The 16,898-nt window shown below is 39.7% G+C and overlaps 1 protein-coding gene across 5 annotated transcripts in view; it reads left to right on the top strand.

The window, feature by feature from the left end:
• The window catches only part of LUZP2 (leucine zipper protein 2), a 488,403-nt gene that overhangs the window by 264,386 nt on the left and 207,119 nt on the right, over nucleotides 1-16,898 (top strand). For all 5 annotated transcript variants that reach the window (XM_025200387.1, XM_025200385.1, XM_025200386.1 and 2 more), the window contains 3 exons: nucleotides 6,733-6,850; nucleotides 8,343-8,413; nucleotides 11,995-12,076. In XM_025200387.1, the coding sequence (XP_025056172.1) occupies nucleotides 6,733-6,850; nucleotides 8,343-8,413; nucleotides 11,995-12,076 (271 nt within the window). The remainder of the gene's footprint in view (nucleotides 1-6,732; nucleotides 6,851-8,342; nucleotides 8,414-11,994; nucleotides 12,077-16,898) is intronic.

The raw sequence follows: 16,898 nt of genomic DNA, 5'->3' as shown, positions 1-16,898 counted from the left end.
GTAGCCAGATGTGTGGATGGCTAGATGTATCATTCAACTGGAATACTCAGAAACTTTGTTTGATATAGCCCAGAATAAGCATTTGGGTACACTGGAGGTAATGTTCTCCCATAAAAGGTAACCAATAGTTTTAGGCACTTCACCCTGCAGAGTTCCCAATAGTAACACCATCTATAGCTTAGCACCTGGAGTGTAAGTTGGATGTGTTGGCAGAGGATAGTGGGGAGGGTGTTTTTTCACCTTGGAAACAATAGTGGTGATGACAAGGCTTTTCCTCCCTCTTAAGTAGGAAGGGAGGTGCCCCTGTATCTGGAGTATGTCTTCTAGGATGGATGGGTCATATCTACAAGAGTCTTTTTTTGTTGCATTAAGCTACCCATTGGTATAGTGCTGGTAGGAGTCTTCTGAGATGGAAATGCTGCCACTTTTTTTTAGATGTACAGGGGAGTTTTTACCATAAGGGTGGTTGTTTCAGGTTGTCTTCAGACTTGCTGCAACTATTACACTTGAATCACATTTCCAATCTTTTCTTCATAATTAGAAAGCCTAGAAATTATACATTTTTTGGTTTAAGAAGACACAACATTCTACTCTCTTTTCATGTGACTAGAAGTCACAGTCCTAGCTAGAGGCCTATCAGCTTCAATCCTGCTCCACTCTTTGGTGATCTGTAGCAACACACTACAGTAGCTATCTTACTGGTTAAACCTTTTTTGTACTCGTTTTCACTCTTAAAAGGCAGGAAGCCATGAGTATGTTCATTGTAGAAACCATGAATGTGTTAATTGTAGAAGCACCAGGGTAAAAGTAATTCTCCCCTTTTGAGCTCAGTTCTCTTTTCCTTTGCATTGCACTTGCGTGGACATATTTTCAGCCTTAATTTTCAGAATCTTAACAAATATCTCAGGAATTATTGTTACATTTTTCTCCTTAATCCCAGGTTTTTCAAACAATGTTATCTTCTTCCCTTCCCCCTGCCCCCCACACCTCCTGTCTGTCAATATTCATTCTACCAAACAAAAATATATTCCATCAGAGTCCTACATACAGTGCGTAGTCAGCCACCCCTGCCAATCAGTGCTGGAAAGCTACGTGTCCTTTTCCCATGAGAAGCAGGACTCAGTTCATTCTGTGACTGCTTGGCAGGTTGATTCCTGGAAGAAATTGATTTTTACTGTGGAGCATTTTTTGATATACTGGAAGAGGGAAACAAATGAGCAAGAATAGTTTTAGTTAGAGATCCTGATTCATTTATATGGGTGAATATCAGAACACAAAAGACAATACAGTGAATTTACCATTGCGGGAATAATGTAATTTGCTACCTAGTACAGATGGTCATTAACTAAACATTGAACAAAATTGTATGAGAAATCTCATAGGATACTTTATAGTGATTGTTTAAGACAGGGGATTACCTTCTGCAGTTTGTCCTTTTTGTAGTTTTTTCACTGTAAATAGGGTCATGACTTTGGGTGCCAGGAGACACCATCAAGTCTAATATGTTGTTTCTGATGCTTAAAAAGGACTGAAAGCAATAGTCTCCTTGATTAAACTAACCAGTGGCTGTAAGTAGAAGGAAATGTGCTGCTGACTGCTGCTCCACAAATTATAGTAGGCTGCATCCTTTGAAGCTGGTCAGGTTGATTATACACAATGTTCCTAGGTCACCCAGCTATTTAATAGCATTGCACACCTTGTTAAAAAATTGCATGTAGTTGTGATAGCCACTTAAAGGAGAGATTTTTTTTCCATAGAATGTAAATGCAGGGAAATTGACTTATTTATTTATTTATTTTTTGCATTTACCTTTGAACACTAGTATTCAGCAAGTAAATTACTACCTAGAATATTTTCTGAAGTAATTTCAGGAAAAATCTGAACCAGATTCCCAGATTTGACCATTGGTGAACTGGGGATTTAAAACATTCAAGTGTGAATGTTGCAGTTTAAACCTATGATGTGTCTGACTCTGGCCCATATTTGTGATCAGCATTTGCCAATATGTTTTATCCTGGTAAAGATAATAGGATTATTTGTGTGAATAAGGCTTGTGTCTGACCTCTGTCTTCTCACCTTTTTATAGACAGAGTGTCTTGCACAGAGTGCTCACTTGATCTAAATCTTTTTTAACCCTGCTGTGGTTGGTTCATACTGAAGCTCCCACCATCAACCTGAAACCAGAAGTATTTTAAATTAAACAAGGTTCACCCACAGCTTCAGAGGAAACTCAAATTAAATCAAAACTAAAAAGGAATAAAATATCTTGCTAAAGTCTGTGATAGTGACTATGAAGATGGGTTTTTATCTGAGAGTTAAAACTTATTAATAGAAAATAACATTTGTACAAGAACTGGTTTGAAAATGTGCCATTTTTCCTTTGGCAAGAAACAGAACTTACACTGAAAAAAAAAATCTATCCAGAATTGATGCTAAGGCACCTCATAGACATTGTAGTTTAAGTACATTATGTTCCCATTCTCCTCAGTGGCCTAAGCTCCTTGGCTGATCTCTCCTAGTCTTGCCTTTTTCTGAGTGTAGACCCTATTAGAGTTGCCAACCCTCCAGGATTGCCCAGGAGTCTCTAAGAATTAGATAATAAATCTCCAGGAGATTGCTGAGAGTCACCCAGGGGATAAATGATAGGGTATTCATTAAAATAAATATTAAATGTTGAAACCAATTTATACAGGAGTCCAGTGGGTTTTAAAAATGTATCAGTAGTGTGCATTTGCCTTTCTGATATACAGTCTACACACTGTAACCCATAACTGATATACGCAAGCATGCGGGCACATTTACGTCATCTATCACGGGCATCTTGGCATTCCAGAAACCTCCTGGAACAGATTCAAACAGTGTTGGCACCCCTAGACCCTATATGAAATAGGATGCGTATATGTCAGCTGCAGAACCTTTCTCCTTAGAGAAGACTAGAAGTGTAGGTCCATCTGTGATGAATGCGAGTGGTACCTGGGGTGTATGTTGTCCATAGTGCAGCCAGCACAGATCCAGGATTTGGCAAAGGGGGCTTGGATGCACTACCCCATACTGCAGTGATGGCTGCACCTCCTCTCTGCCCCCAAACCAGTGCAGGCAGTCTGTACCCTGGGAGCCTATGGGGACTTTTTAAAGACCAAAAACCAGCTAAGAATTCCTTTACTTTCCCCTCAGAGCTTAGACATGTCCTTTTCCCTCCCCTCCTTCCCCTGTTCACTACTTCTGCTTCCCCTGGTGTGCCAGGGGAAGCGTCCAAACCTAGGTGCCAGGCAGCCCACCTGGAGTGGGCAGGAGCAGCCCTGAAGTTTCCCCCTCCCCTGGGAGAGTGAGGAAAGCAGCAAGGCCAGGCAAGGAACAGGGGTGGGGAGACAGGGAGAAGGGACATGCCTCCGAGCACTGAGGGGAAGGGAGGGGTGATTCTCACCTGCTTTGGGGATTTTTAATAAGTCCCAGAGGCTCCAGTGGCAGTCTAATCTGAAAGCAGGGTGCAGCCATGCCACTGTATTTCCCTCTGGATCTGCCCTGCAAGAGAAGCCTGTTCTTAGATGGCCTGGATATGCAAATGGGGAAACTGGTCTGAATAAGAATAAGAAGCCTTCCAAGCTGGAAACCAGGTTGAATAACAAGAAGAAGCCTCCAGAGCTGGGCTCTGAAATAAAAGATATGGGAGAGCAGTCACTGAGAAACTGATGCTTTCCAGGTCTCAAAAGAATTTCTAACAGAAAGTTGCTTGGCTCTTTTCTCTTCCTGTAACTCCAGAGGGAAGCTGAGCAGCCTTAGCTTGTAGTGAGGCACCAAATAAAAGAGCCCACATATACCTGTGGGCTAGCTTTTTGCTTTTGAACAAATGTCTGTAATATATTTCCTTTTTAAAATAAACATACTCGTTTTATGAAGTCTTTTTATCATCATATAACTAGTCACAGGGACCACAAGAGAGGTAATGCATGGGTTTGGTCAGACATGTAGTTACAAGGAGCTGGAAGAATCGAGGTGTTGTACCAGGTCCCTATCTAAGAGTGAAAGACTTATGAGATTCCACTGCCCAGACAAGCAAGGACAGGCAACTTCCGGGGTCTTCACTCAGAATGGAAAGAGGGGCCACGGAGGTAGAAGCATCCATGTAATGACGACACATCCAAACCACAAATCTGAGGCACAAGAGCAGCATTTCCAGTTCACTATTTTAAAAATGTCATTTATTTATTTTTTATTTGCTTCTTTTGGTTTTCATTCAGAATTTAATGTTTCAGGCAGTCAGGTGTTTTGTTTTTTTTTAAACAAACAGTAAAAAATTTCCATGAAAATAAAAAATTTCCAAAAAACCAAGCAACCTTGGTTCTCCCATCCCTTTCTCTCCCCTCCCCAGAAAATCCAGCTATGTCTCAGTAGTTGTTTTTTTTTTTCAGTTGCATTTTATTTCTGTATTCTGTACATTGTCCTTAGCCTCTCAAGTTTTTCATATCATTTTGTTCTAGATTGATGGAATTTCTCAGGCCCCCTCCACTCTATAGATATCGTCTCAGCTTGAATTTTGTCTGCGAATTAGTGCGTACACATCCTCAGCTTTCTGCAAAGATTAGCTACAATGGACCTGTGCTGACCTGATGGTATACCATCAGGTATATCAGCTAGGGGAAGTTTACTTCAAGGTTAATATTTACTTCAAATGCTGCCTGTACACTATACATATAATTTTTGTTCGTTTTGTTTCTGTCACTCGTATCCTACTGATGGGATTGCTGGTTCCAGAGGGCATTCTCCTCTCCCAGACACCAGAGCAGATGCAGTAAAGATACATTTTCCTAACAATGTCTTTACAGCCTATTCTTAACCTCCCACTCTCTCAGTTGCTGTCACTGATACCATCTGGCATATAAATGGATGTTCTCCCACACTCAGTCCCTCTCTGTCTTTCCCTCTCTCTCTGTCACACTTTCAGGCAATCCCATTGCTGTAAGCATGGCTTTAAGCACCATCTTTTTTATTTTGATAAGGCTTTTCTTATTCTTTAAATAATATTTCAAGTGAATTGTGGTCCTTGCAAAAGGTGCTGGATTGGCAGCCTTCTAACTAAAGACCCAGTTTTAACCTCAGATTAAAAACAAGCAGGGCAGTTGTCATGACAGTTTATACAATGTCCTCCAACTAATGCACCTTGATTCTTACCTGACAAGGAATTACCATTTATACTGAGAAGGGTAGCTCAGTCTCCATAGACATTCAGTCCTTGACCTATCAAATGAGATTGTCAACTAGTGTCCTCGGTGCTGATTTTTGCGCTGTATACCAACTGACCTGAGATGACAAACTAATTTCATATAGGCCATCACACAAAGAGAAGCAGCTCTCAAGAAATTTATGTTGTCTCTCTGCTACAGTTTTCTAGTGATGCCTGTCATTGCAGTATCTGAGCACACAAAAGGAAGTTACATGCTCTCAGTAACTACTGAGCTGGATCTGTTGCATTTTGAAAATAAGAATAACCATCCATACTCTCTTATGTGTTCAAGGTTTGTGTAAAGCAGACAGGTCTAATATTAGGGACAAAGTTGGAAGCAAAAGCAGCCAGTGATTTTTTTTTTTCCCCAGGGAAAAAAGAGAGCAGTTTATAGTCCATATGGATTGACTCCACTTTTATCCCTTTTTATAACCTTTTTGCAGAATTTTTAAAAAACATTTTCTTCTACTCTGCCCATATTGAGATTTTGGTTTTTCCTTGCTCTAGATCCGGAAACATTAGTGGGGTTTTATTCCTCCTTTGAAAATGCCTGAAATGCTGTTTACTATTGATCTTATACATGGAAATGGAAGATAAAGGTGCTATTGCTACAAACCTGCTTGAAAGTTCAAGTTGGAGGCATTTGTATGAAAAGTAGATTTTGTCACCTGTAGGACAGAGGTGACCTATGCATATTTACAGGAAACAAGTAAACAAGTTGTTATATTACGGAATAAAACTTCAGGTTTTTTTTCACAGTTGCTAGAGATAATTACAGATATTATGATCGTTGTTAAAAAGATGGCAGATCAGATATTTTTAGACTGTTTCCAGAACCACATCTGTAAAATGTTGGTAAAGTAAGCTGAAGATAATATTTGTTTATATTAGGGTAAGCTTCAAAACCATTTCAAAATACGTTCTGCCTTTTTTCCAGCTAAAATTATTTGTGAATGAATTCACAAATAGTCCCTTTTGGCTCTTTGGGCCACGTTTTTGTAAATGTTTCCCTCTGCTCTGACAGAAAAAAATTCCATCTTTATTTTATACAAAGGGGGTGAAATTGAAAATTCAAGTAATTTTGAACCACCTTTTCTGCAAACCGCACTGTCATGCAAAACCTCATATGCTGCATAGGTCAATGGTCCACACAAGCAAGGAGAAGGATATTGTAACATCCTGCAACTTGTGTAAGATACAACATCTTTTGTTCCACAATGAAACTATCAATTGGTTCCTGGCGGTGCTATGATCTGAAGATTTGTACACACAGATATAGCATTTTACAGTTTGTCATAAGACATATCAGTTCCTGATATGGAAAATGGAAGACATTTGCTAAGAATGATTACATAGAAAGGAGGAGAAGGTGGGGGAACCCAAAGTAAAACAAAGCCTCTTTTTGTGAAGTAGAAATGGATCCTGCTTCTGACTGACTGAAATTGGATGAATTATGTTTCTGATACCAAATGCCTGTTCAGAGTACCTCATTCCTGTACTTTCTGTGTTAGACAGGGCTACGAAGAATTGGAAAGACAACTGAAAGAAGTTTTTAAGGAAAGAAGCAACATCCTCCGTCAACTGTCAAAGACATCAAAAGAACTTGAGGGAATTAAAGTAAATCTCCAGGTTAGATTTCCATTCTTGTCTCCATTACATAGTATTACTCACTTGATTTCACTGGAATTTGAATATTTATGTTATAAATAAGATATTTATAACATATGAATAATTGGTAACTACTGACCCTTGCTCTTTGTTTTTTGATGCTTGTACAGATTTTAAATATTATATAATTTTAGGAAAATATGGGTAGCATTACAGATAAGTAAAGTATTAACCATATGAAGTCACAATATGTCTGTTTACTTTTGTATCGCACTTGCTTGTAATTTGAAGAGGTTATGGAGAAATCATTAGGGAGCAGAACATACTGGGGTAGGAGAGAAGAAAATAATTAATTGACTTACTAGAAATACCCTTTTATTCATGTAGGCAAACTTGCTCAGTGAAGTAGTTGCGGCCATGTTCGAATTGTGTCTTCATTTCAGAAACAACTTACATTATCTACGCTCAAGTTAATATCTCTGAGGCTGAGTGAGCAAGAGTGCACATACTGCATTACTGCAAAGTCATTTGTTTAAAAGGACAGAATAATTGTTTTAAGACTTGCTACATTATTCAGCTTTAACTTTTAGCTAGTCAAGTAAGCTAAAAACATGACCACACTTGAAGGAAAGGTTTTTGTGCATGGAAAGAACTTAACTTAAGGACAATACTTGAGTTAACTCTGCCATAAGGACAACTGCTCAGTATGGAAAAAGGATTTACAGTCTTGTCCCGGATTTATATACAACTGCTGTCACCTATTTCCAAAAGAGAGCAACAGTTCTGGCCTCATGAAAACAGGGATGATAAAACTATTCAGCTGATAACCAATCTGAATTATCTCAATTTTACCCCTTTTTGGAAAACTTCATTTGTCTTAAATAGCCTGTACTAGTTGTCCTGTATATTCATGTGCATTGCAAAATTTAGGAGACAATCCTGAGAATTAATTTCCCCTGAACAGCTCTTGGGGCAATATTGTTACTAATGAGGGAATGAGTGCTTCCTTTATCCATACTTGAATCATACTACCTTATTTGGGCAGTATTGTGAAACTTTAAAAGCATTCAGTCTATATACTTTTTCCTGCCACTCTTACTTCTTTTTTCTTCCCAGTTTACACAGGAAATATGCTTACCCTCTTTCTTAATAAGCTTCCTTTAAAATTGTCTTTATTAAAATCAAAATAAATCAAAAGCAGTACTCAAAAAATTATCCTTTAATATATTCTAAGTTGCTTCAGCAGAGAGCAGGAACTATGCAAAGAAACGTACTACTTTTATGGGACATACTGAGCCAATGGCCAATATTATTAGGACATTCTTCAATCTCCACATGTGCATTTGGAACAGCTGTATGTGGTTAGAACTGAGTTACAGCAGTACTTTTCCTTAAAACATGATAAAATGTGTTTATTCAATGGGAGTTGTTTATAGAAGAGGTCACCGTTAATCATTTCACAGTTGAGTAGCATTAAGGATCTTTGGTAATACTTTCTCCCCTTTGTTGTCAGTCTTTGAAAAATGATGAGGCATCTGCCAAAAGTGATGTGCAGAAACTTCTGGAACTGGGCCAAAAACAAAGGTAAGACTCTACCTCCTCCTTTCTTTCTTTAAGTTTATAAACTGAAAACTATGAGACCATAGCATTTAATCTTGCCTTTATTTAAACTTGTAAGCATCTCAGAGCAGTTATTTTCAGTCACTCTCAACTGTGGCAAATAAAAAAGCAAGGGGGAATGCCATTGCAAGATAGTTTCTGCTCTTGGCACCGGATTTATGACCCAGATACATTGTTCCAGGAAGACCCAAACCCTTAAACTGACCACAACCTCTCCATTTGATAATAGGCACGTTTTATTGATACACAGTGATAGCAGGTAAGAATAATGTCAAGAATTCTATATCTACCAGGCCCAGGGTTCACAGAAACAAGGTTTGTCTGACCAGTATGCAAGCTTCACTCTGAGGTTCTCTCTTGAATGTCAGATGTCAGCAGCCTAGAAGTCAAAGGCTGAGCCCCATCCCTCACCCCCTGGTGGAGTGAGTAAGATGGGCTGGTAGTATGCCATAGTGGCTTTGGGTTCTCTTCTCAGGGACTCTTTTCTGCTCTGAAATCCCTCTTTTTTTGTATTCTTTTTCCCCCTTTGATGACTCTTTATCCCTGGGCATCATTGATTGTTCTCCCTGTGGTTGTCACACTGTCCACGTTCTCTCCTGTCAACATAGTCCTTTGTTTCACAAAACCATCACATGCACACCTCCTAATTTGGACTTTTACCAATCTTTTTCTAATTTGGTCTCATTACCAAAAGCCAGAAATCTCAAGGGCCCTGAAGTTTGGCACTGTGACCTGGCCAACATGTCAGAGTCCCTTATCTCTGTTTGGATACATTTTTCATGTTATGGAACAGCGACGTACATGTCTTCAGTTTCCCAGCCTCTGTGTCTGCTTGCTACTTGTCTGTGTAGACACAGTGGGCTTTGAAGAAACTTTGTCACAAACAGGCTTTTAGAAATCAATCAACCCTTACCATTCCCCTGGATCATTGTTCTAATGCATATCTACTTTACCTACAAAACAATTCCCAAAATAAAACCACTAAATACCATTTTCTAGCCATCATCTGCCACATATGAAATTGTGGTTGCCACTGAATGCACTTCATTTTTTAGTTATCCCTTAATCATTTTAACAAGAGGCAATATTTAAACTACATGTACACCACATAGGATAGGTTTAGGTTTTTCAGCATAGTTCAAACCTGGAATCATTTTTGCTTAAGTCAATAAAACTATGGATCTACATCTTCAAAAGTGATGTGTGTGAATAAATGTACATCAGTTTGTTTTTTATATCCTACCTGAAGTTCACCCAAAGGTCCTAGTTTTCAGAGGATGGACGTAATCAGTGTTTTGAGAAATCTGGGTCTTTAAACATCCAAAAAATTAAGCCTCCAAGATAACTAGGCACTTTGAAAAATTTGGCCTTCAGACATGTGGCTTGCATTCAGATAGAAGCTGAGAAGTTAATTATGGAAAGTCTTACCAGACAACTTGGGAGGAGATGGAGAAAACACATCATTGATGGGAGCTTAGCATTTATTCTTCACATTCTCTTGTGTAAGACATCCCTAAAATGCATCACAATACAGCTAAACTGAATGATGTTTATGTTTTCAATGAAACTGAGTATTTTTTATATAGGAATGTACTGCTGCATCACAGTTCCCAGAGAGACAGTTTGATGTCTACAGTGTACTAGTAAATAGCTTCATTTTTTTTCTTCTTCTCTCCATCCCTCTCAACTTTCAGTCTTTTATAATACACTTAAAGCCATAGAAACAGCACTTGTGAGTACTCAAGTGATTGCTAATTACACACTGGGGACTGGACTAAATGACTTCTTAAAGTCCCTTCCAGCCCTACATTTCTGTTATTTTCTCCTACTACATGATGGACTTTGGTTCTACAACAGTTACGGAAGACCAGTTTTGAAGTTCATATTTACAATATAGTAACGAAAGGAAATAATCATATAATTAATTCAATGGGTGTTGTGTACCTGCACTTTTATGCATCTTTCCCAGTAATTATAGGTCAAAGACTGAAAGGAAACACTTCCTAGTCGATAAGCAATATATCAAAATAGCAACCTGTCTTAACCTCATTGTAGATCATACTTTTATCCTTCTCTCAGCTCACCCGGTGGAGGGTCATATGATTCATGTATTAAGAGTCTGAGCCTGTACCTAAAGTGCAGTTGTCCTCATGTTTAATATAAAACCATTTAGATGAACATGTTAAGACCTTCTGGACTGGATCCCTTTATTAAACCCACAGATTGTTTGCACTCTAGTAATGTGAGCTACATTTGGCTTATGGGCTGCACTTTGTCTTCCCATGCTGTGATGCATGATGCAGTAAAATGAAGAATGCCAGGTGGTGTAAATTACTATAGCTCCATGGACCTCAGTGAAACTGCTGATTTACATCAGTTGAGGATCTGAATCTACTGTTTAATGATTAGAAAGATAACTGGAATCTCTTACCTTCTGTTCAATTACATTTTTATGCTGTGCTAGATCTTGGAGGCTTCTGTGACTGTTTAAGTTCTATTATTTCAAGGAACTGTCAACACTTTAAAGTGACTTTGATTTAAGCTGTAACAACATTGGGAGTCCTAGTGCTGATGGCCCTCTGCCTTTGCCAGCTGTTTCCAGCACTGTTTCAATTAAATCTTTAGTATACCAGGACTTTCAGTGAACAGTGATGCAGATAAAAAGATGAGCCAGCAAATGATATACTTCTGGCCTTTTGTACGAGATGCATTCTATACCAATCAAGTAGGCAATAGGCTAAATTCTCCTCTGCACCTGAGCTCTGATTAAGGCCAGCAGGGGTTTTCTGGGGACTGGTTGCAGCAGCATTTTCCTGAAGTTTGGTTTATAGCAGAGGCAGACCTGACAATGTTGTTGGGCTGATCCAAAATATGTCACCATGAAGATGTTCTGTGTACAGTTTCTCTAGTGTGTGCCCTATTCTGGGAGCTGAGGGGATGACCACATGCTGTTTAGATTTGACAGTTCTCTAGCAGGAAAATTGTCTGCATTAGTGTCCAGTTTGTTAGCATGAATAATACAATATGAAAAAGAAACCATCACAATCAATATTATTTATACTGTTGTGTCTTCATAACAAGTATATGCCAAGACCTTTTATGGAGTTATATATATTTTGCTTCCAGCAAAAGAGAAAACTACTAGGTTAGTTGTATCTGCTGAGATTTTTTTAAAGGAAAATATAGACTAGCTCTCCATGACAGTAGTATATTTTCAATTAATTGGGCCTTTAGTGGTTTACTTTCTTCACTATTATTATACCAGTTCTTTTTTACTAGAAATTTTACATTGGCAGGTGTTTTACACAGCAAGATACACAGTAGATACAAAAGGAAGCCAATTTCGATTAGCGATAATTTTCTTCTTGCATTAGCACTAGAGTTCACCGGGTCATTAAGTCTTTATTGACAAAAAATAGACACAGCACACCTGTCTGTTACTCCGTATAATTAAACGTGCGGCCTTTTGAAACGTAAGTAAACAAAAAATATTTCCTAATGGACAGTAGTGATGGAGTTTGTGTTGTGTCTTTTCACCAAACTAGGGAAGAAATGAAATCTCTCCAGGAGGCCTTTCAAAAGCAGCTTAATGAGGCAGCTGAGAAAGCAGAAAAGCAGCAGGCAACTGTGAGTGGGGTTTTTTTGTCTTTCCTTCATTATTTTTGTTTGCTTCTTCTGTCTTTTCTCTCCTCCTCTCTTGTGAATTTTTCATTATTGCAAATAACAACTTTGAATGAAAATACTTTTATTATTTGAGTGGATATTAATACTTTTTCTAGGTGGAGAAAAAAGGACTTAGTCCCAAATTCTCAAAGGGAATTTAGGTGCCCAACTATCTTTGAGGATTTTGGCTTTAATCTTTCCTCCAAGAAGAGGCATTCAAGGACCTTTTCCTACCTTTTATACTTATGTACTGACATAAGTTAATTAACTTTGTTGCAATCATACCTGATTTACAACAGTTTCATTAGGAACAGAATCAGAATCCAACCTTTATCCCATTGAAATCCATGGACTATTGACTTCAAAAGGCATTGGAATGCAGTTTGATAATTTATTAAGTTGTGTGGAAGTAAATCATTACAGTGTGTAATAGGTTTTGGCTAAATTCTGTACTCATTTAAAGAGGGGCAACTTGTTTGACCTTAGGTTGTTACAGTTACCCCGTTGAGACTAAATGGCCTAGACTACTACTATTTCACAGAAAATTAGAATCTCCTTGTTTCTTTGCTTTTGTGCTAGGTTGTAAATAGGAATTATCGCCTATAGATGGCAGTACCTTAATATCCAGAACATAGCTAACTCATCTGCCTTCAGTTGTTCACCAGGTAACAAGATGTATTACTGCAATTTTGAAGCTGTCTTTCAAGATTTCCCATTAATTTCTATTTTCATCCTTCTTTTCTTTTCTTTTTTTTCCTTTTTGCTCTGCTTAATTGTTTTATTTTTAGGCTTCCAAGACAATAATGGGGTCAACTCAAGAACAGTATAAAAAAAAAAAGTTAAATGATTTTGTAAACCATTGCCAAGATGTGGTTTGAATGAAAGGTCATATTACTCTTATTTATACCTGTACCGGGTTTGAATATCCTTGGTGAATAAAATGTGGGTTTATTAACTAGTAATACTCCCACTAAAGAAAATGGGAACATTTCCTTTGGCTTTACTGAGAGTGGGGGACACAGGACAGCCCTCGGTCCCTACCAGTTTGGGATCCAAGACTATCCCTTGCCTGACCTTGTGGACTGAGACATTGTCCGGGGAGGAGGAAAGAGGGGGAAAGACTGTGTCCCAGGCTCTGGTGCTGCCCATACTCCGTTCTGAAGCCCAGGTGAGCCTCAGGATCAATTCAAGGGAAGCCCTGGGCCTGTGATATATGCCACACATTCAATTTAAGGCACAATATACACAGACACCTTAGAGAGGCCCTCATTTAATGTGGAACATCTTTGTGGCTAGTTTGCCAATTTATCATGCCATAAAGTGGCTGAACCTGAGGCACGTTACAAGTTATGACATGGTTAACATGGTGTAGGCAGCTATGGGCAGAGTCTGGGCAGATCATAGCAGGATATGTTTGGTCAAGCTAGTTGAGCTGACCAGTTTTACTTTTGATGTGGACTTTGGCCAAGGACCCACTGTTCCGGGCCCTTGCCTCTGCTGCAGTCAGACTAGTGGATAACACCTGGAAGCTACCCCAAGCTTGTTAGCAATGCAAAACAAAACAAAAGGAAGTTAAACAAATAAGTTAGCACTTAGCTGTCTTCCAGTGGTTCTTCCAGCTTTACCACCTGGCTGTGTCTTGTCTTTCAAAGGCAATGCAGAGCCTGTGGCTTGTGTAACAATGCAAATGATCAGGCAAGCAAACAAACAAACAGAGAAGAGCCCTGCTCTAAGCTCTCCTCGTGCCTGCTTAACCCCGTGCCTGCTCCAGGCAGCCTTCTCCCTCACCAGGTGCAGCCTCTTGAGGCTGTTTTCAGTGTCTTTTATCTTTCCCACTATGGGCTCACATGGCTAAACCTTTCTCACTCCCCACACCTGTGTCAGCTCCCTTGCTGCAGGACTCACTATGTCCCAGGACCTATTTCCCATAGTTCCCCAGGCTCCAGTGAGTTCTCCCCAGTCTGGGGTGGGTATGCAGAGGTGCTTCTGGAGTATGGGGCTGTTCATACTCCCCTGAGCCCCTAGTAACAGGGCATGGTCCTGTTACATGTGTTTAACAGCATAACATCTCTCAGAGCCCTATAAAAGCAAAGGACAACTGACCCCAGAGTTATCACATTCTCCCTGCCAAACACCAGTGGCAAGACCCCTATTCTGTCACCGTTAAATTAGGTAAAAGTGCCAAAGCAGTGCAAAGGGATTCTAAAACCCTTAAGGAGTCAACTTAAGGAGGGCAGCCATAAAGACCCTTTCTAAGGAGCCTTAGTAAATTCAGGACACAAGGTGTGTGCTTGGAAATAGGATGGGTGCATCGGAATCAGCAGTAGAAATATAGCACTACAGCAATATGTTTAGAGCAAGCTATAGATGCTGGCCCTGCTTAAATAGTTATCTAAGTGTTAGAGAAGCCTGCATTTGGGAGGATGTAAGGCAGGCTTAAAGTTTCCATTATTTTTTTGTGCCTATTCTCAGGTTGGTATATTTGAATTGAGTACTACCAAAGGTTGTCATGTGTCCCTCACTTTTCCTGGTTCTTTGCTGCTCCACAGTATAGTCTCTCCTTCTAACTTTACAACTCCATCTCTCTTGCATCTTTTAAGTGCATCAGTATCTCAAGACATTAATGGTAGCATATCTCTTTCTCAATACCTGGTATGAGCAGAAGCAAAGACCTCATAGGCAAAGTTACTTCAAGTTCTAGACTTCAGCTTCATGTGTAGAGAATAGTAAACAGTTACAAACTATTAACATTTATGAAGGATTTTTTTTTTTAGCTTACTCTAATTGTGCAAATTGCATGTTCAGGTTTGAACTGTTCTATGATTTGGCATTGTTTTCCCACAGAAGATTTGCATACAGACTCTTTCTGCATATAAGGATAAGAATAGGGACCACACTTAATATGTTAAGGGTATTACACAGCAAGGACAAGTGCAGAGTGCTGCACCTAGGGTGCAAAAATATCTAGCACACCTACTGGCTGGGAAGTGACCCTCTCAGCAGCACAGAAGCAGAAAGAGATCTCGGAGTCATAGTGGACTTCAAGATGAACATGAGTTATCAGTGTGATGAAATCATCAGCAAAGCTAAATGCACATTATCAAGCATCAGAAGATGCATGACAAATAGAACCAAGGAAGTGATACTTCCCCTCTATGTGGCATTGGTCAGACCGCAGTTGGAGTACTGTGTCCATTTTTGGGCGCCATACTTCAAGAAGGATGTTGATAGACTCGAGAGGGTCCAGAGGAGGGCCACTTATATGGTTAGGGGCTTACAGGACAAGCCCTATGAGGAGAGACTGAGGGACCTGGACGTCTTCAGCTTCCGCAAGAGAAGGCTGAGAGGTGATCTTGTGGTCACCTACAAATTCATTAGCGGGGTGCAGCAAGATGCTCTGCTCACCAGGGCACCTCTTGGGGTAACAAGGAACAATGGTTGCAAACTGACAGAGAGCAGATTTAAGCTAGATATCAGGAAAAGCTTCTTCATGTTAAGGGTGGCCAAAATCTAGAATGTGCTTCCAAGGGAGATGGTTCTCTCCTACCTTGGGGGTCTTTTAGAGAAGGTATCTGGCTGAGGTCATCTGACCCCAGCACTCTTTTCTGCCTAGGCAGGGGGTTGGACTCGATGATCTGTTGAGGTCCTTTCTGACCCTAGCATCTATGAATCTGTATTTATTAAATAGCTTATAAAGCTTGAGAAATCCAACCAACATTGTTATAAGCACACCAGTATAAGATGTTCTAGGTGGTTATAAACTATATTGTAAGCTTATTGAATTAGGTAACAAAATGTAATATTTGATTAGTATTTATTAATACACCTACTGATTATTTAATTACCCCTTAGGAGCCATTGATAAATATATATTTAATGTAAAATTAAGCAAATAGGAGTGAACCATAAAATTCAGAACTTCAGCTAAGTACTGCCATGTTTGTATATGGCAAATTTATAATTTATTTTGATGTGGGCATGTGTTCACAAGAACAGGACTCAAACTACCTACTCGCTTCACATAAGCCAATAAAGAGACATTTTGACAATAATACCCAAGTGATGATTAGTGAAGTTGAAGTAGAAGTGAAAGATTATGTACCCTGCTGATCAAATGGCAGGTCCTTGGAGCTTACATGGAGGAAAACTATTTCCGTTGAGCTGTCTTCATGACAAGTGTTTTGAATCTTAACTAAACAGACATTAATTTTGCTGAACTACCTTAATAATTAAGATTAATGCCAGTATGTCCAGTTAGTTTGAGTCTAAGGGTGAGATTACACATCACAGTTAGCAAGTGCTAACCCTTAAGTATCTTAGTCTGTGTTAAGGTTAATCAGTGCTAACGATCAGTTACACATTCAGAGTTAATACTCCCTCTAATGTTGAGGTCTACCACCACAGGGCTGGTGAGCAGGCATGTGCCTAGAGTCTGCTAGTCTGCTCCGTGATTGCCCTACTTCCTGGCTCTCTGCTATATGCTGGGAAGGAGAAGGCAAGGGACCCCTCTGCGTTACTTGGATCTCCCCTACTGCCCCACAGGTTACCTCCTCTTGGGCCCTGAATCCCCTCTTGACTGCCAGCTCAGACCCTCCATCCCCATTGCTGCTTTGCTACCTCAATAAGTCTGAGAGCAGTGGCAACAGAGGTGTGGTGTGTGGGAAGGGGTTCCTCCTCCCTGCCCACTCCCAGTTTCTCTGCAGCCTATGCCATCCCTGCACATCTGGATCCAGCTCTGACTGGGCCCTGCAGCTGCCTGTCAGCTCCTTGTTCCTCTCCCCCCCCC

This window comes from Alligator sinensis, unplaced genomic scaffold, assembly GCF_000455745.1.
Source record: "Alligator sinensis unplaced genomic scaffold, ASM45574v1 scaffold165_2, whole genome shotgun sequence".
NCBI classification, from domain to species: Eukaryota; Metazoa; Chordata; order Crocodylia; family Alligatoridae; genus Alligator; species Alligator sinensis.
Note: the sequence above shows the minus strand (reverse complement) of the source record. Positions and strands in the feature narration are given on the sequence as shown.